Source organism: Cygnus atratus, chromosome 1 (assembly GCF_013377495.2).
Source record: "Cygnus atratus isolate AKBS03 ecotype Queensland, Australia chromosome 1, CAtr_DNAZoo_HiC_assembly, whole genome shotgun sequence".
In the NCBI taxonomy this organism is placed as follows: domain Eukaryota; kingdom Metazoa; phylum Chordata; class Aves; order Anseriformes; family Anatidae; genus Cygnus; species Cygnus atratus.
The window spans coordinates 112,956,269-112,982,979 of record NC_066362.1 but is presented as its reverse complement, the minus strand read 5'-3'; the positions used below and the strand labels follow the sequence as shown (position 1 = coordinate 112,982,979).

Below are 26,711 nucleotides of genomic sequence, written 5' to 3'. Positions count from 1 at the left end.
CTTTGTTATCTTTTTCCTGGAAATGATGGATGATTCTAAGGTCACTGAAAACTTCACAAGGTCAAATTGCAGATGAAGTAACAAACCAGAACTGAAAACTGAAAATTAACTGCAGTTGAGAAACAGAGATGCTATAATTAGTTCACTTTTAGTCTTCAGTTAATTGTTAGCAAACTGGTAAGGAATCACAATGCACAATTTATTTAAGTGTGCAAATAAGGTTATGTTGACATTGTAACATGAAGAGACATTTGTTTATATGACACACACACAAAAATGCTGGTGTGTTTGGGAAAGAATAATGTAGGTTTAGCTTCCTCTAATAACCGTAGCTAAATATTACCAATCAGGAAAATAATACAGTAATAATACCTTAATTTGAAAATGGAATTTAACAATAAGGGGGAAAGCAAATGTGACGTAGTCAGGGTAGTATCGACTGAGAAACCGAATCAGTTTATGCCGGTAACATGTTATCTGACCTCAGCAGATATTTAAGGTGATTTATTTTGATATTCTTAAGAGCCTTTGGTAAGACTTGTATCCACTATGCAGTTTCATTTTTCTAATAATAAGGTTTGTTATACTCTCCTAAAGAACATACTTCTCTGAAGCTATTTTTTTGTGTTTCAGAGGTATGGATTTGCAACAGCTCTTCCTCATGTAATTAAAACTACATCTGATGTAGCCCATTTAAGAACACGTTTCATGCAAGACTAAAGGTAAATTTAGCTAACATGATCTTTCCGACACTGGCTAGTAGTACACACTCATGGAAGAGCAAAGATTAGGGCAAGAAGCTAGTAATATTTCCCCAGAATAACTTCCCAGCCTGTAACAATGTGAATCAGGAAACTTCTGTGCAGGATCTTCATATTTTTCTTATGAAATTGTTTCATTTACTTTTTAGAAGTAGGTAGACAGTTTCCACAACATCACAGCATAATCACAAGTTGGGTGAAGTACTTGCTTTGTTTTAAACCCACTGCTCACTATTTTCATTTGATGTTCAGTCATTCCCCACTATCTGCAAGCCTCTCAAATGTTCAAGACCACATTTACATATTCAATCGTCTCCCAGGCTAAAAAGTTGTGATATCTTGTTGTTTGCATAGACTATATTTTCGTTATCCTTTCTCCCCCTCTCACTTCTTTGCATTTATTTCAAGTGTGAACATCAGTGTCTAGAATACAGCAGGCTTATGGCACGCATTTTGAGTAGTTGATCTGCATTTATACAGTGGCCGCTTGTCTGGGACTTCCAAACCTCCAGCATTTTTCTGCCTGGGGATATTTTTAATGAAGCTGCTGGTGCTTGTCCAGGATGCTTTTTTACAGACCTCAGTAAGCCCACTGAGGAGAGGGAATTTGTAGCAAATAAGACAAAAACAAAGTTAGTATGTAATATGTTTTAATATGCCATTAACCTAAATCATAGTTTTTAACCGAGTTTTTTTTTTGTTTTTTTTTTCTGCTGGCTGACAACAAGGCACCTTTCTGATTAGAGGGGGAAAAATTAAGAATAACAGAAGATATCACAAGGCTGCCATTGAAAACATGTCTTGACAGGATGTTATATTGCAACCTCTGTTGAAATTGCTTAGGTTAAACTGGCATACAGTGTTAAAAAACAAATGTCCTCCCACAGAGCTAATAAACAATAGTCTTGCATTTGAAATCATTCCGTTCTTAAATTCTTACAAACATTGTGTTTCAAAGCCTTCAGGTTATTATGGGGCTGTATATTATATTATTTTCCCTCATGATCAGTCCTATTTTCATTTTATCCGGACTGCAATGTAAAAGAATAACGAATAACCAAAGACAGTGTTCTTCACATTCTTAATCCAAGTATTGCTTAAATCAACTAAACTTAAAACATTACAACTTTTTTTTTTTTTTTTTAAGTTTCAGGGTTTTATTTAAGTCTCTCAAAACACAAAAGGATTTCCTCTTAATTTCCAGTTGCATTGACTCATTCTTCTTGGTTATATAGCTATAAATAGTCTTCATAAGCTTTGATGTGTTTCTTTGTTCAGTCAAATGTTTGTCCATGCATTTGTAACAGTTCCTTTTTTGATTTCTTGATTTATTTATTTTTTGGTTACGTTTTTGTAAAGGCTGACAACTGTTCATTATTAGGCTGAACTGTTTTCTTCTTCATCTTCCTCAGAGTCAGTGTCATCATTGTAGAAATGAATTGTAGCTTGTACTGGAAAACTAGCCAGAACCTTTTCTCCGATGTTATTAAGAAACTTTTGGGATTTGGACTTAGGCAAATATAGTCTGATAAGAAAACATTTGAAGAGAAAAAGTAAAACCATGAGGCACTTTCCCAGCTAACCTAACTTGACTACTAAAATCTATTTTTATCTTTATTTGAAGGGAGAAAAATCCTGAGATTCCCTGTCTTTTAAAATATAAATTACTAACTTAAAAGGTACTGTTAACTTTAAATTACCTCAGTTGCTTTGGGCATATCATGTATTGTATTTACCTAAGGTCCCTCCCTGATAAAATGTTGCCAGGGCAATGATGCCTGTTTGAGACTTTTTATTCTGTTTTTCAGCTCAGTATAGAATGGAAGTATCCCGTGTGACTGCAGGAAGTGAGAGGAATGTTCTGGGATTTTGGAATTAAGATTAAAACACCAGATTAAGGTTGGGGTGGGTTGACTCTTGCACACAGGCTGATCTTAGTGATTTTAGTGTCTCGAGGAGGTGGATGCTGAAAGAGATTTTTTTCAAAATTCATATTGTTTTGTATTGACATCTTAAATATGTTGCATTAATTTACATTTCAGGTTTTCACCTGTTTTCCCACTAAAGCAAAATTTATGTGGTCTATATACATATGCATGTGGTTTTGTGTGCATATGTATGCACATCTTTTCCTCTTAGTTCCACTTTGGCCGGTTTTCAACTAACTTGACAAAGGGATAAAGGTCATACAATTTAAATTTCTACAACTTTTAAAAAATGATGCTCATAAAGAAGAGGGATATTCCAATGCAAATATAAATTGGATCAGGTAGGATAATGTTATTTCTTTTAAGATGGCTTTTTTTTTTTTTCATTATTAGAGTATTGTTTCAGGTTTTGTTCAGCCTGGGCAACTTTCCTGGTGGGCAGATAAAAATCTGCAGACTTTGGTGAGTAGTTAAACTGCATGATCAAAAAGAAACACTGCAGAGACAAACTGATACTTCTCCATAGAAGAAAAATGTTTTTTCTTGGAGACTGTTACTTTCCCTATATGAAGTGATAGGATTTAACTCACCTCACTGGATGTTGAAACCCCAGGGCTCCTTTTGATCTAAAATTCATCAGTTGACCATCCAGTTCTGACTGCAAAGAGACATTAAATAGAATAAGCTAAAAATGACAAATCCACTCTTTTCTTCTACAGGTAGCTGTAAAATTCTACAGTAATGTTGCTTTGTTTGGTGCTCTGCAGTTTTTCTGCTGACTAAACAGACTTTGGAGATTATTTTTGCCCACAGGCTGCCACAGGCTGCCCATAGTTGTCCATTTAACACAGCATTTGAACTTGTATGTTTTATGAGCCATAAAGCTATAAAGTAGTGGATATTCTGCTTAAGATCTTGTGGAATATCTGTAGAGACTGGTGAGCTAATAACATCACCAAATAGAAGTTCAGTGATTGGAAGAAAAAAAGGGTTTTCAAACAGTTTAAATGATTGGGGGTTTAGGGGTTTATAAAATACCTCTTTAACTAACCAGTAGGTTGGAGCTGGAATGTTCAAATCAGCAAGCTTAATTTTAATCAAGGATCACAAGTGCATTAAGTGGCCAAACAGTAAAATCAAGAGACAGCTGGCATCTGATATTTCTATTCAAACAGTGATTTAAAAAGCAAGCATTTTTTGATAATCAAACAAAGTAGCAAAAAATCCATTTTAAATATCAAAATGAAATTTAGCAAATAATAAACTCTTTAAAATAAAGGTCATGGTAAAAAAAAAAAAAAAAGAATTGGCAGAAAAAAGTTAACGTTACCAAATCCCATTAGGACTGTAAATCTGGAAGCAACTTCCAAAGTCACTGAGCCCTATCACTTGGTCTTGTAGGCATATGTTCTCTTCCATATCTTAAAATAACATTTCTTTTCTCCTCCTATTACTATAAACTTGACTTTGCATAAAATAGTAAGATTTAACTTTGCTGTACTATAATTTCTAGTGAACGAAATCTAGAAGCTGTCTACGACAAACAAAGATGACTTATGCCACTGTCAGAGCAATTCATCTATCTTTCTGAGGAAGTAGCCTTAAGCATGAATATTTTGGTGGGCCCCCAAAAGCCCTTGGGCTACAGATTGAGCAAGGGGTCTTAAAGAATTCTCTCTGTATTTTTTACGTTGGTGTTTTCTCCCATGCCTGCCTGTTCATCTCGTAGCCAGAACATTTTGTCTTCAGGCTGTTAGGTTTTTAATTGGGAGACTTCTTTACATTGTTTTCACGGTACCTAGTGAAACGGGATCGTGATCTGGCTGAACATTGTCAGTGTGATAATAATATCTATGTTAAATAATAAACACATATGCTGTTTTTCTTTTTTCATATTTACATTAAAATTAAAATAGTCTTTTTACCTATATTGACCTGCTTTTTTCTTGCTATCTTCTGTTTGGAAGATAGTATATATATTTAACATATAGCTATATATATTTAATATATAGCATATATATTTAATATATGTATTTAAAATTATATATGTAATAATGTGTGTTGATTAAACATTATATATGTACATTTTTCTTTTCAGACTGTAATACAGCGTTTCTGGAAAGCAATTTGATAAACCCAATTAACTGCAAATCTAATTCAGCTGTTTGCATATAGCAGAACCTGTTCAGTGCTAATTTGTATTATGTTGTAGATATGGCATAACTTTAAACTGATTTTCATGGCTTTTCTTCTGGCATAAATAACATTTGCATTTAGCTAGTATGAAAAGGATTGATTTTTATATAAGGAAAATATCACACATAGGTAAACATAGGGTGTATTGTAAAACATGATCTTGGCAATAGAAGTACAATTATTTTTATTTTTTTATTTTTTACCAGTACTTCTGTTTTTTAGTCATTTGCTTGGCATCTTTTAGTTTCTCAGGTTAGATTTTTATAAGTTATTCTTAAACCTTTTATTTAGTTACACAGATGGAGGATATTGACACTTACTTGCTTCTCTTCAGTGCTTGGAATGTCTACTGATCCATAAAACACTGGCATTTGTATGTATGTATTGTAGAAAATAAAAGTATATGGCATGCAACTAACTAGCAAAAACATTGTGCTCAACCCATTTTTGAAGGCCTTCTAGAAACCTCGATAATCTTGCTGAAGAAGATGCCTCTAGTTTCCCACAGCTGTGGGATGTCCCTATGTATCAGCCAGCACCTCTTTCCACCTATACACCACACAAAACGTCCAAGCATCTTTCCTCAGTTGTCACGACCCTGTAAAAGTGCATATGAAAGGTCTCCTGAAGCCTCACCTAAGCCCTCATCTCATTAGGTCCCAGGTTACAAAGGCATCTACGATGCTAAAGAAGGATGAATGGGCCATAAAGAGTGGATGAGAAGGATCTGAGCAGCTTCAGGAAGGAAGGAGAAAAGTTTTAAAAACATATATTTTTTCAAACAAACTGTTTCAGGTGAACTCAGTGTGAAACAATGCCAAGCTGTCAGCATGAATGTTGTGCTAGTGCTGTTAGCAGTAGCAAACTTCGTGTGTGGTTTGTTTTTCTTGCACAAATGGGAAGAAGACCAAGTGTGGATTAAAACTTTCAAGTAGTCTGAATACAGTTTTCTACAAAAACACAATTTCAGCAATAAACCACAATTTCAGAAACCTTAATTCCTTGAAATTGTCACTGTAATTATACAGTCCTTCTCATGAGAGTAGGATTGCCCTCATTCTTAGCAAATTTACAGGTGCCTCTGGGAAGGACATTCTTCTGCAGGCTTTCCTTAAGGTGCCTGCCAGGGGTATGGCACTCCAAAAGATCTGTACAGCTACAGCCTCCATCTTCAAGAGGCAAAAAGTACATGATAAAAAGATACTTCATGTGTTAGAATATAGTACAAATTATGAGTCTTTAAAGACTTGCACTAAGAGGAGTGATTGTCTTAACCCGCTGAGCTTTTGGTAAAAAGTTGAAGATGTAACTGTGGATCTGATGCTGCAAAAACTTACACAGGTGCTTAAAACTAAGCACTGGAGCACCATTTCAATATGTTTTTTAAAGTTTGCAGTGTTGGGCCGTATGTTGAATGTGCTTCAATCTCTTTTACTTTTATCCTCTGATCAACAAATCTTTCTAAATCAGTAAATAGAACTAATAATCACTGGGTCTTTCAAAGGCATTTGTCAGTATGAGCTTTTAAATTGATTTTTCTTTTGATTTCTTAGCTGTTTTAGCTATAGCAACATCCCTCCCAAACATCAATCAACAAAACTGTGCACCTGAAGGTATACTTTCCAAATTTCATCTTAAAGTCATTTTCACTCCAACTCTTTTTCGCCTTATACACAATATCACGTATGGGCTAGGAATGGAAAATTCACTCTGAGGATATTTTAATTTTTGTAATTAAGCAAATTAAAATGTTAAAATGTTAAAATATGTTATTGTCTTAGTAAGCAGTGCTCTCTGCAGCTCTTTAAGAGCTGATAGTGATTTTATATCTAGTACAAATTAGAGATACTCTTAAACATTATCATGCATTATAATTCAAAACATTTATAATACTGAAGAAAATGTTTTAAATTGACTAAAAGACCAAAAAAAAAAAAAAAAAAAGACCAAGCCTCACTTCCTCTGTTCAAATAGCTTCCATTTCTGCACCTGTTTTCTATAAGGATTATTTTCTCCAGAATTTAATCTCACCATTTGTTGATTCTCTGTCATTTCACCATCTCTGGCTGTGAGCATCCAGGGCCTCCATAAAACAGGGCTGCTGAAAGATTAAGATAGAATAGCACTCCCACAGTTAATTCTCTGTCGTAATATCCATACGGTATCCATACAATACAAATGCTTTTGTTAGATTCTGCTGGCATCTTTTGAAATAACTATATTTCCACCACATTTTGATCATAGAATCATATAATATCTGGAAAGGACATATTCTGATTTGGTAAATCTGATTTCTATGGCAATATTAATCTGTCCTCTGTCTATGATCTGATTAAACAAGTTAGACAATCACTTGCACATTTTTAACTAAGGTATCATTTCCTATTAAGATTTCACAGCTCAAAGGGACTGCATTGCACTCCAAATGATGATGTAATTAATACTGAAATATTATCTGTTTATGCAGTACTGCTACAAAATAAAAAAGTAACTCTCCTTCTCATATGCTATGTCTAATTAAAGGTTACATATGGTCATGGTGTGCCTGGTTATTTATTGATTAGACAGCTTCAGCTTTAAACTAACATGGGCAATCAGATCTAATTAGCTTAGGAGAGCATATACTGTCATGGATGCTGTGTGTCCCATTTTTTGGTGATGGCTACTACAATTTTAAATGGTATTTTCAGTAGTAGTTTCCTTCTCTGCTGCTATTACATACATTTGGGGAAATGAAAAAGTGATTTTAAACGTAAAAGGTAAATAAACTTTAAAAAAACTCAGTTATCGCAACCTGAATTTTCATATGCTTCCATTTACAAGTAAATCCTGAAATATTTGACTGAAAAGGATAAAATATTGGAATAACAAATAAAATACCAGTTCCAAGTGAAATGTTTTCAGAAACATATTTTGCCCATTATTTCTGAGGTTGAAAATTGTTTTTCATTGTTTATTCAATGTCCAAATTATTACATTTGAATGATACTTACAGTCTGGGCTTCTTAGTCATCTTGAAAGTGACCATGTTGTTGTTCTTAGTGGCAGAATCCATTTATTGCTCACCTTATGATACAGCTGGTGGTATTATTTTAAACAGGATGCTCAGCGGTGCCTATAGACAGATGCAATACCTCTCCTTGAACTGGATTCCTCTTTTAAGGGAGTCCTATGTTTTTCAGCTCATAGTATTTCTGGTGGAGTTTGGAATGGAAAGCTGGTGAAAAAAGTTCTCTGCCTGTCTCTGTCTTACCTCTGTGGCTGTTCTCCTGGTTGGAGTGAGTGTTGCTGGGCGTCTCTAGAGCAATGACAGACGTGATCCACTGTAGCCTGGAGCGAGAAATCTGCAGCTGCACCCTCCATAGTTTTTGACTGTCTAAAGCCTGCTGTTTCTGTGGCAGGCTGACTGCTTGTCTTGGCCTCTCAGCCCCTCCTTTATCTTAACTCCCAAAGCATACTTACCTAAAACAAACATGGCCTCAGGTAAAAGGAGAGAAATGTCCTTAATGAGTTTTCTTTTGACTCCTCCAAATAGTTCAAAGATATGGTTCTCACATGGCCAGGCTCCTGGTGAGAGCAGTTCTAGAGAAACAAACTTTTTATTAAGCTTAGTTAACAAATCACATTGAATAATGTGTCCTTTGTCTTTCTGTTGATGTTTTACAAAATCCATATTTGTTCTTTATGAAATATACAATGATTTACATTGTGTGTGTCTTGGGAAAGCTCATCAACATCTACTCCTAAAAAAGTGTAACTGAAATTCAAAGAGAATTTTAAATATACATAAAAAATTACAATGACTGAAGTCTTTTCCGTTTTCTAACTTCAAAAGAGAAAGAGATACCAAAAATCAGTGAAGGTGAGAGGATAGGCCTCGTGGCTTCCTTGAGGCTATTGGGATGTTCCTTTAATTTGCTTGCTATTTGATGGATGGAGAAGAAAGCTCATGCCAAGAAAGATTACTTCATCTTTTCAAAGATTAAGAGTTACAAATGCCATTGCTTTGAGGAATGTTTTATTTCACAATATGCAATATATGTTTTAAGCCTACAAAGAATGAATAGGAACAGACTTAGTCTAAGCTTCCTCCCTACTGTTTTCATTTGTAATAAGTGTTACTTGTTACCTATTACATTGTACAAGAATGATTTATTACCTGGTGGGTGACATTATCTGATTTTCATTGTTATGGTTCATTACACCAGTTCACTTTGTTTCCTTTATTTCTCAATTACTGCAGAGATGCGAAAGGATTATATGAACCTAATACTGAATTCTCTTCCCACTGATGCTGTTTACACATAGACATCAAAGAGAACAGATTGAACTCCCAAATATAATCAGCTTCTACTGTGAACTTTCTTCCCAGAGAGAGAAAAATAATTTTGTTTAGTGAACATGGAACGTCCATTGATTATTCATTATGAATTAGATCCTTGAGCTGAAGAAGCCATCAAAACAGTCACTTTGAGAGGATGCTGGCAATTCTCTGTGGGAGACAGGTTCCTCCTACATGAGCCTTCATGGCTCTTTTCCAAGCTGTGATACAGCAAAAGGTAGCTAGCACACGTCCAATCAGCAAAGAAGGGCAGGACTCACAGATGACGACCACTGGATATATTTGCTTGAGAGACATCATTTTCCTTTGTTATTGCTCTGTATTAGAAGACATTCTGTATCTTTGCACTTTTTTTTTTTCTTGAAATTAAGTTTTCCTATTCCCAACAAGAAGGAGTTTCAGTCAGATTTGAAAGACTGATTTTCCTATGTTGATGCAAGTTGAATAGTTGTGTTAGCTACTTGACTGCTAAAATAACAGCATTACAGAAGTACTTATGTTTCTGAAGTAGTCTTACGTAACATATTCTGGAATTTGTTGTATTGAGGACCAACTTTTACATTAATTTTCCCCATTCTTTAAAACAGCCATTCTTGCTGTGACAAATAGACACAGTTTAAACTTAAAAGGTCAAAGCCATTAAATGCTGTTCTGGAAAGCACTGACTGGAACAGAGGACTCTGAGTCTAACTCTACACCCTCCCATGTTTATATGCTATGTAATATTTGTAAATTTGTAACTAAGTAAATAAGACTGCATCTGAAAGAAAAGTATATGCACAGTCTCTATAACTTTAAACATTTATGTATCAAAATCAGTACAATTATTGGAATGAAGAATGTAGTGATTAGTATTCAAATAACTGTATATTACATAGCAGCATGGGTTCTGGAAAAAAAGGCGAACTTCCTAAGTAACCTGAATTATAATTACATATTTTGCTGAATTACAGTCTTAAATACAACTATGTAATTTCATCAGCTTAGTTTTATTTAGATCTAATTTAACTTGATAGCTGAAAAGGAAGTGTGCATTACACAACTGATGTATATGGTCCCAATCTTGCAATCGGATCCATATGTGGGGATAATTGATTTATAGCTCTGGACAGGATCTGCCAACAGGGATATTAGTGCAGAATTAAAGCCTAAACTACTAAAGCATAGCTCTCTGGAATATGGAAAGTTACCATCAAATAAATCTGTTGATAAAGCCCTGCAAGACCAAATCTGTTATAAAATTATTGAACATATTATTTTGTTAATGAAGTTATAATGTAATCTAATGTAATCGATAGGTAACATATAAAAATGTAAGTTAATATTACATTGTTGTATTAATTAATTGAAGCATACATCTTTAACTGGTATTTTCATGGAAATCATTAGCTAAATTCCGATTACAGATATGTGGAAAATGGTTTAGTCCAGTAAAATATGAGCAACTGTATTAATGTTTGATCTTTAGTTTCAAAGAAAAAGGAAAAAGAAAAAGAAAAGGAAGAAAAAGAAAAAGAAAAGGAAAAAAGAAAAAAAGAAAGAAAAAGAAAAAGAAAAAGAAAAAGAAAAAGAAAAAGAAAAAGAAAAAGAAAAAGAAAAAGAAAAAGAAAAAGAAAAAGAAAAAGAAAGAAAAAAAAAGAAAAAGAAAAAGAAAAAGAAAAAAAAGAAAGAGAAAAAGAGAAAAGAAAAAAAAAGAAAAAGAAGAAAAAGAAGAAAAAAAAAAGAAAACCAGTGGTTACTCCATTCATAGCTGTCTAATTTTAAGAATCATAGAATGGTTTGGGTTAGAAGGGACTTTAAAGACAATCTAATTCCAAGCCCCCTGCTATGGGCAGGGACACCTCCCACTAGATGAGGTTGGCCAAGGCCCCATCCAGCCTGGCCTTGAACACTTCCAGGGATGGGACATCCACAGCTTCTCTGGGCAACCTGGTCCAGTGCCTCACCACCCTCTGAGTGAAGAATTTCTTCATTTTATCTATTCTAAATGTTCCCTCTTTTAGTTTAAAGCCATTCCCCCTTTTCCTGTCACTACACTCCCTGACACAGAGTCCGTCCCCAATTTTCCTGTAGCCCTCTTTAGGTACTGGAAGGAAGAACTACTTTACTTTTTGCAATATACTTATTTTAAATACGAGGTGCTGCATTTGGCGAAAAACACAGAATCAGAAAACACTGATTCTGTTACAAATGCTTGTCTATTTCTGATGGAAACCTGTTTTACTCAGTTTTCTCATAAAAGCATTTATGCATTTGCAAGAATAAATAATATTCAATATGAATTGGATAGGTCCTGGAGTCAGGTTGGTTCTAAAGCATTTATAGTTTTAAATAATACCTGGCATTAAACAACATAACATAGGCATTTATAGCCATTAATAGCATGCAAAGCTCCTCAAAAATAAATTGTTGGAAAAGTTCTCATGGGACAGGGAAGAGGAAGAAGCAAAGTCATTTACAAAGTACAGCAAAGCCAGTCTCATAATACTCATTTTAAAGTTAAAAAAAAAAAAAAAAGAGAGAGAGAGAGAGAAACTCTTCCATATTGGGGTTTCATGGTAGACTTGACCCCCATGTTCTGAGTCTTTTGGGAACCTTCCCACATCGGCTTTTTAAAGAGCCTAAAGAGACTTAACCCCTCTATGCTGAAATTGGCCCATCTGTCTCATTTAAGGGTGGGGATTCCCCCAGACTGCAGGCAGAAATTCAAAATTTAGCCTATGCCTTTTATTCAAGCTTTACCTAATTCTCTTTAAACAATTTCATGTCTGTGTGTGCCTGTGTTCTGCATCTTGCAACATTTTTCTGTAATCTGTTCTCTCTGACAAACAAGCAAGAGTTCTGGGAAGTCTGAGAGCTAATATTACTCACTGTTTATTTTCAAGGCTTCCTTCCACCCTCCTTTACGGAGAAACTGATTGACATAGTTATTTTAGAATACCTATTTTAGTAAATTTCCTAGTGCGTAAATGGCCTTGACTTTATAATAATACAAAAAGAATGTTTCCCAGTATAAAATTCCTAACCTTTTAATCAGAGCCTGTCACGATTAAGTCTAAGCTACACTCTGACAGAAATTTGAACACCTACAGTAATGTTATGGCTTCAAATTATTCTTATTGAGAATGTTCCCACATTTCACTGTCTTAAAATGGTGACTGTTTTTGCCTATATATTGTTCTGCTTTAGATTCCCTTGTATCAGGAAGTTTTGACTCATTTTTCTCATATATTCATAAAGTTTTGCAGGGTAAAGCAACCTTAAAAAAAAATCAAAATACAGTTGACAGCATTCAATGCTGTCATTGAATACTGAAGGATTAAACAAAGTATGTTCCTCATTGTGCAAAGGTTATATAAACAGTTGTGTTTAGCAGTGTGCTCTGAAGGTCAGCAATGCATGGACTGTTGAACTGTTAGAGAGAAAGTGAATTCCAAAGCTGAGAGCTTTCTTTAGAGGCTGTACACTTTGCTTGTTTTCTTTCTTTTGATGTGCCTGTGTAAGTATTTTGACTTCCTGCATAAGATAATCTACACAAAGAAACAGTGCATAATGCAAAGTTAGAACCACTAGAGACTTAGTTTCTCTCTCTGTAGAATGTGTACAGGATATAGTAGCGATACAGGGGTGATACTTCTTAAAGTTGAAATGGAGGGAGGGAATTGTTCAAATTATTTGATATTCCAACTGAACATGTCAAACATTTCCACCATGTGTTGTAGAAATCAAAATTATGTCAGAGGTTCCTGTCATTTTGGATAAGCTTCTGCTGTGGGTGCAGATTTAAAGAAATAAAATTGTCTGTCACGGTACTAAAAATGCCTGCCATAGTACTGGTGGTGTTTTTTTGATATTGATACCCATACCAAACTGCATGGCTGATTTGTTCCTTGTTTATCTACAATGCTACTGTGGTGTTGCTGGAGATCCTTTTGGAAAATTGTGATTTTATAATACCTATTTTAGTAAATTTCCAAGAGCATAAAAGACCTTGAGTTCAGAATAATAAAAAAGAATGTAGCTTCATGTCTCGTTCAGGAAATGATTGTTACATATCAATCAGCTACAACTGTTTAATGATGATGTCACTGTCTTTCTTTTAGTCTTCTTGCAGTTTTCCTCATATATTTTTTTTCTTCTACTCACTAAATAGCCACCAGGATCAGACTGTTAGGTGTTCTTTTTATAGAATCCAGTATTACCACTACACAAGACCTTTCACATAAAATATAAGAATTATTTAATAACTTTCATGCATAGACATGCCAGATGAGTAGCGGATACCTTGTGTAAGTTGTTTACTGCTTCTACCCTAGTGGCAAGTTGTGTCTGTAGCACACATGGCACATGCCCATCATACAGTTTTATTCCCCAATATACTCTTCACTCCTGGTTCAACGACTGGCCCCTCAGAACAGTGATTTCAGGTTTCTCATTTGGTCAATCCAATTGAATTAAACGAATTAAGTGAAATCAAACATGTCAGTTCGTGCCTGCTTTGCCCTCTGGTGGCTATCCGTATGTCCGGGATCTGATGTCTGGCGTTTTTCCTGTGTTTGTGACCCGAGACGCTGCCCCCAGAAGATGCAATGAACACTGAAATAAGGTTGGGTGGCAAAGCAGAATCATTCTTGAGGAAGACTCATTCAATGTTTCTGCATGGAAACTAGCAATAAATTTGGCTGTTATTGTTTTGTCTACGGCGTATACTTTCATACAATTCATCCAACACACCTGATGGTTGAGGAAGCATTTCCATAACAGAAACACAAGTCTAGCCCTCTGAATTGCATCTATAGTGTAACGTGTGGATGGCAGAGCCCATAACCCACAATGCTAAACCACTAAATACTTGCTTTCACCTCAAAACATTGTTCATGTGGACAGCGTTGACTTTGGAGAGCAGGAGCTGAATGATTCCTTGAGGAATTGGTTAAAATTGGTCAAAACACCATCCCACAGGAATTTTGTAACAATTCACACCACACAAAAATACAATCCAGGCTGTTATTTAATTTAATGTACTTAATTAGTTTCTTTTCCCTTGTTTCAAACGCAGTTTTGTCTTTCGGGCGGCACACATCCCCCAACCGCCCCCCGAGGCCTCCCCTTGAGGCAGGAACCCCGAACGGCAGCGGTTGCGCTCCACCCCAGCACTCCGTTAGGCCATCGCCGCCATTTAAAAGGGGCGAGGCGGCAGGCAGGCAGCCAATCGGAGAGGCAGAGGGAAGGGTGGGAGGGGGAGAGGGAGCCAACGGGGGGTGGGCGTGGCTAGGGGCGTGACTGGGGGCGTGGCCCTGCCCGGCGGTTGCCGGCCGTTGGTGGCCGTTGGCGGGGCGGGGCGATAGGAGGCGGGAGGGGAGGGGGGGAAGGCGGGGGGGGGTGGGCCGCGCCCGCCATGCTGATCACGCTGTGCTACCTCTACCTATGGGCGCGCTGGGGGCCTTGCTCGGCCGCGCTCATCCGGCGCACCGTGCGGCGCCTGCACCGCTCCCGCTGCTCCTTCACCTTCTGCTGCCGCTGCTGCCGCCGCGCCGCGCCGCCCGAGGAGCGCGTGTGCCTCAGGCTGGGGAACAAAGTCTTCTTCACGGACGAGGCGCAGGTAACCGAGGCGCGGGGACGGGGCGCTGCGCTGCGGGGCAAGGCGAGAGGGGCGGGGAGCGGCCGCGCCGGCAGCGGCCCCCCCCCCCCCCCCCGGTTGCCGTGGCGACGGCTCAGCCGTCGCCACGGCAACCGAGGGGGGGGGGGGGGGGGCCGCTGCCGGCGCGGCCGTCCCCTCCCGAGGCTAAAAAAATCACAAATAAATCATCAAATATCGCCTTTTTCTAACGAGCGGGTTGCATCCCGCGTCAAAGAGGTGGTGGCAATCTGAGAATCCCAGGAAAAGTTAACCGCTAGTTAATTGATGCTTTGTTAAAGCTCTTAAACCACTTCTCGTTCCTGAAGGAGCTTCTCGCACACTAAACACTTATTTTTTTTTTCCCTGTCTGTAATGTTATTTATGCAGACTGACTTTATAAGCTTGTCAGTTTATTTGTGCAGGGGGCAGTTAGGAAACCCCCCAGAGATCCATTTTTTTTTTCTTGAACTTTGGCATAAAGTCAGGGCTCTTATTCAAAACGTACTCGCCCCTTCAAAATATGCACTGAAAGTTCTGTTAATCAAAATGTATTTGCCCCTTAAAAATATGCACGGAAAGTTCCCAGTTGCATATGACTCTGAGTCCCTGTGTGAGACGCCTGCCACCCTACACCTCGGTCGTGTGACACCCAAGGGTTCTGACCTAATGGCATTACGGATAGGGGTGGCATCGTCCCCAGACACTGTGAAGAGAAAAAAGGTTAATTCTCATGTTTTTTTGGCTTCTAGGAAGCTAGCTGAGCTAGTTTGGTTTCTAAGTAGGTGTAACCGCCTCTGGGCTGCAGTCAGTAACTTCCTTAAGATAAGATAGCAGCGGTCGTAAATGGTAACCTGTCGAGTGTTGTTGTTTGATCTGTAGTCAAATTGGGCGCTTAAGGTAGTATAAAGCTTCATCAGTTCAGTTCACTTTCCTGTGGAAGGTAGCAGTGTTTGCTCTTGCAGCTTCCATGCTCTGTGAAGCTGGTCAGGCAGTCTAGCCTGTCTGTCTATCCCCTTTAATTTTAGTTTTTCAAGCAAGACTTAATATTGCACTGTTTCCATTTACATGTGGAGTGATGTATATACATGCAACGTGTTCAAAGGCAACTCTTTCTTATATTCCTACCTAAAGTTACTGAAGGCATACAAAACCTGTTTCTAGCACAGTGGTACTGAAATAACTATTTCTTTTGATGTTTGTTACTTTTAAAATATGGCAGAAAAATACAGTTCAATGCAATATCAGTGTAAAATTTGACATAAGATGATATGGGAACAGATTATTTATTGAGAAGTGTTGAGGTTCTTAATGCTGTTTTTTGGTATAGTGATGCCAGCTATTGACCTTTGTTTGCTCCTTAATGAGGACGAGTGAGGGAACAATTTTTATAATTTAATGAAGAAAAGTGCTTGCCCAATGGTCTGCTAAGTGGATGGACTACCTTAAGGGCAAACTTCCTTTGAATGATTTATTTCTTTAAGTTTAGAGTTACAAACTGAATGAATTATTTAGGTGCTAGTACATGAAGATTTAATACTTTAAAAAGTACCCTCTCCTTTTATTTCAAATCATTTTTTAAGATTAGGAATTTGTGATAGTTCTTAGGAGGCTCTACCTGTCAGCAAAATATAACTGTCATTATATAACTGGCTTTAGGAAAGACATCCTAAAACTTTATAAGTTAGATAAATTAGGTATCCTAAAAATTAGACCCATATAATGTGTGGTTCTTGGGTCATTTGTGGCTCATGGGCTGACTGCTCTTCGGGCAGGTGGGTGCAGAGGCAGTGTATATTATTTGGCTGTGGGACAGAAGGTTTCCTGGAGGACTGTTACCCGACTGGAATGAAAGCCACCTGCAGTGCTAGCCAGGCAGCGGCACTGGCGCTGTCCTGACTGCTCAGGCAGGCCATGCATTAAGACTGCTTTCTCAGCCCCTGCCAGGGAGCTGGCAGCACTCTTCTGCCATCAAGAACCAGAACCAAGGCAGCAGGGCCATGGGTTTGTGTAGTCAGGGGGGAAGACAGAAGGAAGGAGGAGGCAGGGTGGACTGTAGCGTGGATAGGAGAAGAGGATTGGGTCGAATGAAGGATGCTGCAGATGGCGGAGTCCAGTGGCAAACGGCCCACAAAAGTCATGGTGCCAATGGCACGGTTGTCATCAGGGGCCCACTCAGTTGTGTACTCCTGTGGCAATGCTGACAGCTGGAATCCGGATTGGCTTGAAAGCTTGGGTTGTCACTTTTTATTTTACTTTTGACATGTTTCTGCTTAATGATTCAGACCTTTTACCCCTTTTTGTCCTCATGGGAAGTTGTTTTCCTCATGGCATTACAGAGAGTATTCATGTTAAGCTGAAGGGTCAGATTTGAATTTGGGCTGGGGATAATTTAGAAAAGAATTATTAAATCAGATGTTCCATATAGAGTTATTTTTCTTTCCTGTTTCTTTCAGCTCCTTGATGATTTAAACAGATGGAGTCTACTTCTCATTTCTCCTTTTATTTATCCTGATAAATTACTAGAAGCAGAACATATAGCTTTTGTGACAGAAAGCATTTCAGCTCAGACAGATAACTTGCAGAAAGTACCTGTCTCTTCAAAAGAGGTAAGCAGTTCTCTTTGTTTCTTGCAAAGAAAGTAGTATGGAGAACTCATTTGGTAGGCATAACTCTGAAATGCTTCAAGGAAACAAATCAATGGCAGATAGATTTTGTACATTTACAATGATTTTAGGAATAAAAATATAAGCTATTCATTAAACTTGATCACTTAATACTTTAGTTCTATTTTATACTTTAAATAAACCCATAGACATTTTCTTGAGTGGTTTATTTTTGTAGCACGCTTCTCTGTCTGTGGACGGAAACTGCAGAATTCTGTCATGATTGGGTGAAGCATATATGGTTATATATGTTGAACAGGAAAAAACAGCTCGAGAGCTGTCATACTGAGGCAGATCAGAAGTCCACTTAGCTCAGTATGTTGTCTCTGACACTAGCTGAAGTAAATGCCGAAGTAAAAATACACAAAGCAAGCATATGTTATGATTTCTGAAAAGCTCTTCAAGTCTCAGACTGAGTGTAAAAAGTTGTAATTGAAATGGAAACCTCTCTTGGAAGCTTCCTTCCACTGTGATTTATAAATACAAGTTTGGTGTTATACATTTGGGTAATTTTGTCAAAGTCTATAGAAGAAAGGCCCAAATCAATTCATTTCTTTTCTATAAAATGCAGTGAGGGAATGTCAGTACTTCTTGTTTGCAATCTTATAAATGGTGTTTGACCTTTAATGAATAATACTGACAAAATGTTCTTGAGGCATGTAGAGATATAAATTAAACTAGTACTGAAATCCTTATGGCAAGCATACTTAGAAAATGTTCACATCCTAGATGCTTAGAAATCCTAAAGTTCCTTCTCCATTACTGTGCTGAAAGAGGAAAGACAGATTTAAAAGATGATGTTCTAAAATTTGACTTACTGTGTGTATATATAGCATCTCTGAATGAATTATGTATTAAAAGGAGTATCCAGACCCTATCAAAACTTACTGTGAACTTGAGACAACTCCTCTCTCCCCTAAATTTTGTTGTTCAGTAACTTTTTCCTCAGATGAGGAATTTTTGCTGCCCGGGTGTCTCAGCTTGGATGCAGGTCTGAAGGGGAAGAAAAGTTGTAAGTCAAAGCAAAAGATAAACTTAACTTTGAGGGAAGGAAAAGTCTTGATTGTTGTACAGGTTGCCTGAGATCCTTCCTAAGGCAGTCTGTTTTTGCACGTTGTACGCTCTCCTTAGTGAAAAGGACAGAATGGACCATACTGCCTACTGGAAAGAGAAGATACGGAAAGACAGGCATGCTAGGATATCTCTGGGGAGACAGTAGTAAAATGTCTGGCCTGATGACCAAGATAGACAGAGTCCTCTCTAATAAATAAGCTATTTTATGCTACGCTACAAGCTAGGGTCCCCATCTGAAGGGAGTCAGCAAGGTGTCTTCCCGAACGGTCCCTACTCGGCACCCCACAGGACCATCTGTCATCCTTGCTTTCTGGCATCAGCGTGCCAGGCCCTTTTTGTTGTTGAAGGAAACCAGTCACGTCCGCAAGTGGTGGTGGCTCATCGGCTCCCCTGGATGAGGAACATGCATTTTCCAGGCAGCTTGTTCTGAGAGACGATCCAGAGCACTCACTGCTGGAGTGAACACTGAGAACAGAGTGGATGGTAAACAGACTTACCTAACTTCAGTACAGGAACAGAAGGACAGATCCGGAACAGGCACAAATCCAGATGTGTCTGCAATCCAATTTTTAGTACCTTCACCTTCCATGTAGGCCTCTGAATGGAGAACAGAGCATGCTTTTGGAACGTGGTAGTCTTTGCCCTCTAGAGGAATGATGTCCACGTAAAGTGCCAGATCAGGCCAGATCATTATCTCCATGCTACATCAGGCCAGATCATTATCTCCATGAAGATTGGACTGTGAGGACTAGAGGCACTGAAAGCTTGTTGAGAGCTCCGAGACCTTTTCTGCTGAAGCCTTCTGATCCTGGTCCAGCTCGCTTTGTATTTCCTTGGAACACATAGGAAGTAGCCACATTAGCTATTTTGTTGATGTTTTTGTTGCCTTTGGTGTAAGTCCGAGGAATCATCCAGGTGGGTTCTGATCGTGGGAGATAACTAGACAGGATGCCTGTTGTGCTCCCTACATTGTCTCAGAGGCAACGTGGTGTGCTGGGCCAACTCAAGGCTGAGGGAGTTTTTTTTTTTCCTCTTTTATTTATTTATTTATTTATTTTTCTTTTTCATAACAGAGGTCCACAAAAGCAACATCTGGGTTGAAGCTCTTTTGGCGTTTGTTATTAGGCAGAATTGTGGGTTGTGTTTTTTATCTTGTTGATTTTTGTTTGCATTTTTTTAGAATGAAAAATGTTTGCATTCTTTTATAGACATTAATAATAATGAATTTGATTTATCAAGCTCAAAAGCAATAGTCCAGACAAAAGACTGAAACTAAAGAGGAAAAGAACTGCTGCTTTGTTTATTATAGTTCTGTGTACATGTCACTTCACTAGAAGTGCTTTTAATTCTGCTACCTCTGGCAGCCAGCTGTCAACACAGACAGGGATTGTAAGAACAGATTGTTCCTGTGGCCTACAAGAATTTCTAGATAGAAAAGCTGTTCTTTATACAGCAATTGGTGATCTGTGACTGGTTTCTGCTGAAACTGGGGTGGATCTAGAAAGGAGGAGTATAAAGAAATTCTCATCTCTTAATGAGAGCTAGCCTTTCATTTTGTATTCTGACAGAATTTTGATGAAGAAGCAGGAAAGCTTGGCTGGTTTGAAAGTGCTTTCTGAGGACTTTTGTACATTGTGGATTGTTGCATGAGCAGGATTCCAGGTCGTATGTCTTGGCAGCACCCTAACTTTTTGAGGTTCTTTTGTGTATTTACTTTATTTGCACTAAACAGCAATAACTACTTTTTGTTGTTCCTTCTTATTCTGTCGAATGTTTTACTTGGTGCCATGAAAAATGGTAAAAGCCTCAATATATCCTCACAGTTTACAGGTGACATGGGTGTTAGCCGCTTGTGCCTGTTCTCTGGGTAAGAAAGGATATCTAAAGGATATCTTAAAAATGGTATGAGTCTCTTACCCTCTACCACAGGGGGTAGCCCAAAGTCATATGCTGAAGAAAAGAGAGAGGGTTATAGAAGACTTGACTTGAAGGACATGCAGAGAAGGAGAAGAGAGAAAGGTGAGAAAGGTTAGACAGTCTTGAGTGTCTAAGAATGATTGACCTCTTGCTGAATTCCTGGGCAAAGAGACATGGCAGCTGCATAGCTGTTGGAAAAATTCTGGTCCAGAACGGTGGTATGTGCATGTGTCTACGATGTGGATTAGAACAAGCACTTCTGGTCTTACAGAAAATCTGATATCAGAGAGCTCCATGCAGGTTGTGACTAAGCGTTTCATGTTTCATAGCCTTTCCTCTTCCCTGGGGTCTGACCTAAGACTTTTATTATTATTCTGGTTGCCCCAGATATGATATCATGGATTTGGCTGGGATAGAGTTAATTTTCTATGTAGAGGCTTGTATGATGCAGTGGTTTGGATTTTTGATGACAATAGTGGTGGTAACACATTGATGTTTTAGTTGTTGCAGAGCGGCTCTTACACAGAACCAAGGACTTTTCTGCTTCTCATGCTGCCCTGCCAATGAGGAGGCTAGGGGTGCTGGGGGGGACACAGCCAGGACAGCTGGCCCAAGCTGGCCAGAGGGATGTCCCATATGACATGGTGTCATGCTCAGCAATAACAGCTGGGGGAAAGAAGGAGGAAGGGGGAGACATTTGGAGTGATGACGTTTGTCTTCCCAAAAAACACTAGGCGCGATGAGCACCACTCTCCTGGAGGTGGCTGAATGTCTGGTGGCTGAAAGTAACATGGCAGTAGCGTACTACTGACTGTAGGTCAGTCCTTTATGCTGTGAACGTCAATACAATGCTGTGGGAGTAGATAATCAATTTAACAAAAGAGGAGGAAGCCAGTATCATAAATGTATCGTTACATGTTAGCTACCAGCAATCACAAATTGCTAACAGTTAGCAGTAGGCTCTGAGAGTAATACCCCTGATGACTACAACTGGATACTTCCATTTCAGCTGTGGGTATTGCACCAATGGACTACACAGCTGGGAATCCCTTCCATCTGGAAAGTGGCAGTGCTGTTCAGGACATCACTCAAGGCAGTCAGCTGGGGGTAATTCTGGCTGATTTGGTCACGAATTCCTGCAGTGACAGTAGGGGGAAGTCTGACTGATGCTCCAACTCCAGTGATACAAGTCTGTCAGGGTCTAGTATAGGTATCTTCCAGAAGCAGATGTTGTTTTTCTTCAGAACTGGTTGATACCATTGTGCCCAGAAATATATCCTGGTATGGAGTAGTAGAGATGACCTTTCAGGTCCTAGAAGTAGAAACTCCAGGGGAGGTTTAGGTTGGAAATTAGGAGACATTTCTTCTCAGACAGAGCAGTCAGGCACTGGAATGGGTTGCCCAAGGGAAGTGGTAGAATCACTGCCCCTGGGGGTGTTTAAGGAAAGGTTGGACCTGGTACTTAGGGATATGGTTTAATGGGTGACATTGGTAGTAGGGGGATGATTGGACCAGATGATCTTGGAGGTCTTCTCCAACCCTAATGATTCTATGATTCTATGAAATTCATTGTTATTGCTTTAACCAGTGAGTGGTCATTATGTCCAGGACCTGAGTGTTACATCTGTCATGAATTTGAGGGCTGGCTTTCACCAGCTGTGTGTTCTGGTGTGGATGGTTTGAAGCTATTACTTGTGCTTGTATTTCAAAGTTTGAGTTTAACCTGCATGTTAAAGCATGCAGCTGACCTGGTGGTTTTACAGTTAAACATGAAAGTTGTTTTCCAAGCCACTACAACTGTATAGTTTGGGTTTCACAAACCTTCTCTAAGCAGCTGAACCCAAGCGTGTAATTTTCATAACGGCTTTCTGGAGAGCAGAATTTTTGATGTATATGAGCAACTTGAATCTTTTACGCTTACTTAATGCTTCTGATAAAATAATAAAATTATTTCTGGTACTTGAATTCACCAGTTGTGCTTTTTTGGTTCGATAATGTCCCTTTGTTAGCTCTGCCTATTGTTGTGAGGCTTTTTAATAGCAGAATCCTTAGGGAAGGAAGGGAAGTTTTACTTGCAGTTGATCTCACAGAAGCATTATACTGTTGGTATTTTGATATTTTGCTGTATCATTTTCAAACTGAAAAACACGCATATGATTTATTCTTAGGTTGTGAAGTGGTCAGACTATTGTTCACCATTGGCCTATAAAGCTGGGGAACCTTATAAATTAATTGCTGAAGCAAGTGTAGATAATTTCAGTAACCTTGGAATAGCATTCATGGAAGACAGGCTTCAAATGGATAACGGAATGGTGCCACACAAGATTGTTTGTAAGTATTTTTGTAAACTGTGTTTTTAATGGTAAAACATCTGTTTTATGGCTATTTTAGGACTGTATTCTTCATACCTACATCTTCATACTCATACCTACATAAGTAAACATGCTTTTCTTTTTGTGCAATGTTTTCTTCCTGTTGTCATTTTAGGCATTTCATCACTCTTGTACTGTCATATTTTATACTGAATACAGTCAAATATAGAGATTGTTGAAAAATTAGACCACTTTTTGATTGAGTTTTTCTTTACAGAATGTGTTATGAATACAGCAACAAAAATAACAGAAAAATAGTTCAAAGATATTGGAATTAAAAAACATTATTTTTTATTCCTGTAGTGCCTCATAAGCTACTGCCTATAATTATTAACCTTAGTACAATGATATCCTTGAGTACCCAAGATGGTATTTTCCTTTTGCAAATATGCATGAAAGTATAAACATCACGATGGTTAAGTTGGAAAATACTGTTTCTGTAAATTTTGCCTGTTAGATTAACTGATCTATTTGCAAAAATTACAGAAGGTTTTAGTCAAATGTTTTCTTTTCAGTTTTGAAATGAAAGTATCTTCAAAGCTAAACACAGTTTGAGAACAATTGCTCTAAACTGAGCATCTTCATTCACTGAGAGAAGAGCTCACATGCTTTCTGAACAGATGGAGAGAAATAACCAGGGGAAGGAGGATGTTGTCAGTGCTAATTGACTTTTGAGTTTTTGGTGGATGGTTTATTTCTTTTAGGAGGTAATTTTAATAATATCAAAGCTATTAGCAATTGTGTCCTCATTAGCTTAATAGCTTCAGCTAAGATAGGGAGGAAGTTAGGGCGAATCACACACAGATGACAAGTAGTAGTAGTGGTTCCATTTGTAATACTATACTTAAATGGAATCGTTGTCTGAGCTGTGGGAAGTCCAAGGTTCACCTCTCTTTCCTTCATGAAAGTTGAACGTTTGTTTCCAGCATGGTTCTAATACGGACTGCACATTAGTACATTCTAGGGTATTCTGAAGTGGTGGGCTCTCTGTGACTAGATCCATTTTTTTTTCTTCAACAACAGTCTTGTTTCTTCTCCAGTTGTGCCTTCTCATCTGTGTTGATAAAACTGTGGGGTCATGAGGTCACCTACAATAATACAGTGATTTGGGCTGCAAAGATCCCTCTATAGCCCCTTACTCTCACTGCAAAATGAGAGAAAAAGCCTTTTTTTTTCATTTAAAAAAAAAAAGTAGATTATAGTGCACTGGCACATGCCAGGGAATGGCAAAATCAAGAACAACTACCTAGGGAGCAAGCTGGCAGGAATATGAGGAATATGCTGGCAAATATACGTGGCATGAAACTCAGTCTTCTCTTGGTGCTGTTTTGCAAAAATGTTCGTGCATGCATGCAGGGGATAGAAGCTGGGATAGTTTCCCAAGAGTCACGGAGAGCCACTTTCCTGGCTCATTTTGCATCAGGTACTATGTGCATGCTAAAACTGCTTCAAAAGAGACTGATGGAGTTTCTTGATGGAATAATATGCTGGTAGCTGTAAAATCCCTCTGGGGTCTGAAAACTCATACTTCAAATTTGCACTCCAAAGTAGGCAAAGGGATGTAGATTCAAGGGATTTCAAGTGTTCTTAAGTGAAGAAAGAATTGAATTTGGATCTGGTGTGTTGTGTGCCAGTTGACTGTTCTGTTAATCTACTTTCTCACTGAATTTATATAAGAAATCACAAACAACAACTTAGTAAGTTTATTTGGCCTTGTGGGAGTGGAGGGGGATTCAGTCAAATTTTGCGTGCTTTGATTTGAAATATTTCCATGGCTCAGAAGCTGAAAGAAATCGTTTACCATATAAAGAGCAATTTTTCTCTCCTCTTTCTCAGTTTGCTCTACAAGTTTTAATAACAATAGGCATCATTGCCCTTCTTTTCTCATTTGTACTTGCCAGAAATTGTTTATCTCTGCATTTCCATTCGGGGGGGAAGGGAGAGTTTAAACATTCCAATTTGTTATGTTTTCCTTGGATTTTTAGCTCATGTCTTGCTGTGGCTGGTTATGTCTCCCTTTCTGCAGATTAGAAGCAATTCAGATGTTTCTTCTCCCTTTCTTACTTGTGCAAAACCTTTTATTTTGCTGCCTACAGCAATGCAAGAGACATAGTTCAGTGTTTCCATCTTACCCAATATCATCACTTGAATAGCTTATTTCAAAATAGTTTATTTCAAAATAACAGCAAGCAATTTTCCACCCTACCCTCCTTAAGAGACCAGTATTTTTCCAAAGGTACTTCCCTTGCTTCATTTTGTACTTTTTTTAGTCATGGACAAAATAATATAAGCTGACAAGCCGATGCATTTATGTGAAAACTGCCTTCCATTCCTCCCATAGACTACTGTTAAGAACATGTCTGGATCACATACGGTAGCTGTCAGGTTTTATTTTTGTCCAAATATTTGTGTACTTCCAAAGAGCATTAGTGTTTATTTAAATGTTCCCTGTAAATGACAAGTGCTATGCCCTGTCAGACTTTCCTGAAACAAATAGTCATTAGAGTAAATAACATGTTATGAGTGCAAATTTTTAATATTCAAAGGGGTAGGGTTTAGTTTGTCAAACTAGTGGAATTATTAGTATGCTAGATGATTTGTACAGAAATTAAACCTAGATCCTGCTGGCATGGTGATATTTGTTATAGATCTTTTAATATAATTTTATAACTCCTTTTTCTTATTATTTAACTCTTCCAGCTGTCCATTTACAGGAATCTACTCTGAAGGAGTTGACGCAGGTGGCACCGTCTGTAAAAGAGATGAGTAGAAACAGTACACAGATGAATAAAGCAACTCCTACTGCTACTCGCGGGACTACTGCTAAATCAAAGTTAGGAGTAGCTGAGTCTGTAGGACAAGGTGATCCAGAGGCAGAAGAGAAATCCAAGCTAGAGGAAGAAAGCAAGTATGAAGATGAATCCAACAGCCTATCTGACAAAGAGGCAGGCTTTGGAGAGCATCATCACTTGCATCTTTCCAGCTGTCACGAATGTCTGCAACTTGAAAACAGCACTATTGAATCTGTCAGATTTGCCTCTGCGGAAGACATTCCAGAACTTTCTGACCATTGCAATAGCAAACTGGAAGAGAATGGTGGTGATTGTCTGGCAACAGGAATAAAGAGAGTAAACCTTGCTGGAAAGCCCCCTAATGTGTTGATTTATGTTGGTTCTGAAACTGCAAAAGTGGAATTTGACCCAGTAAAATCAATCCTCCTGGAATGCATCGATGCAGACAACTACACCATCTACCAGCTGCATGAGGAACAAGTTCTGAAAGCTCCATGGATTGATAATGCACTGCTGTTGATCATTGCCACAGAGGAGCCTATTTCTGATGAGAACCAAGAACAGTTTATGAAGTTTTTATCTAAGGGTGGAAAGATTCTAGGGTTTTCTTCCTCGTTTACATTTGGTGGTATACAAATAAAGAGAAAAGACAAACTGAAGAAGACTGTTCATGAATTAGTTGTCTCTAAAACTGACAGCACTGAAGTGAAGTTAAACCTTTTGATCAGTGGCTGTATTTTTGAAGAAGTAAGGAAGGAAAGTAACAGCAAAGTGAAGCCATTGAGTCATTTAAATAATGCTGATAAAGATATAGTTATTGTTCATCTGCCTTATGGAGACAACGGAGGAGAAGCCATTCTTTCTCAGGTACTGTTTATGCAAAAGCATCGATTTACACATTCCTACACAATGTTGTAGTATGCTAAAAAAAATCAATGGTTCTTTCTGTGTGTTCTTTGGGATGCTTTCAAGGGGCAAGTATGGATGGATGTCTTGGTGAACGTACAAGGACGCTGAACACAGAATGGTTTCTACTTGATCCTATC

The 26,711-nt window shown here is 38.2% G+C and overlaps 2 protein-coding genes across 2 annotated transcripts in view; one reads left to right on the top strand and one right to left on the bottom strand.

Moving 5' to 3' along the window:
• Window positions 1-1,893: 1,893 nt before the first annotated feature.
• RIPPLY3 (ripply transcriptional repressor 3) lies at window positions 1,894-8,248 on the bottom strand. The gene is made up of 4 exons (XM_050708312.1): window positions 8,139-8,248; window positions 6,917-6,986; window positions 3,280-3,347; window positions 1,894-2,286 (listed from the first exon to the last, which is right to left on the bottom strand). Exons 1-4 carry the CDS (start codon window positions 8,246-8,248, stop codon window positions 2,139-2,141), a joined length of 396 nt encoding a protein of 131 aa, XP_050564269.1. The 3' UTR covers window positions 1,894-2,138.
• Window positions 8,249-14,605: 6,357 nt separating this feature from the next.
• The window catches only part of HLCS (holocarboxylase synthetase), a 127,521-nt gene continuing 115,415 nt past the window's right edge, over window positions 14,606-26,711 (top strand). The window contains exons 1-4 of the mRNA XM_035545978.2: window positions 14,606-14,829; window positions 17,301-17,453; window positions 22,670-22,832; window positions 25,574-26,532. Of these exons, the coding sequence (XP_035401871.1) occupies window positions 14,626-14,829; window positions 17,301-17,453; window positions 22,670-22,832; window positions 25,574-26,532 (1,479 nt within the window). The 5' untranslated portion in view covers window positions 14,606-14,625. The remainder of the gene's footprint in view (window positions 14,830-17,300; window positions 17,454-22,669; window positions 22,833-25,573; window positions 26,533-26,711) is intronic.

Bases quoted from the DNA above. Each gene is read 5' to 3' on its own strand.
- RIPPLY3 (XM_050708312.1), bottom strand. From the start codon at position 8,248: ATGGAGGGTGCAGCTGCAGATTTCTCGCTCCAGGCTACAGTGGATCAC. The intron at 6,987-8,138 runs GTAAGACAGAGA...TTAATCTTTCAG, and splicing joins CCAGGAGAACAGCCACAGAG to CAGCCCTGTTTTATGGAGGC. The intron at 3,348-6,916 runs GTGAGATTAAAT...GTCTCTTTGCAG, and splicing joins TGACAGAGAATCAACAAATG to TCAGAACTGGATGGTCAACT.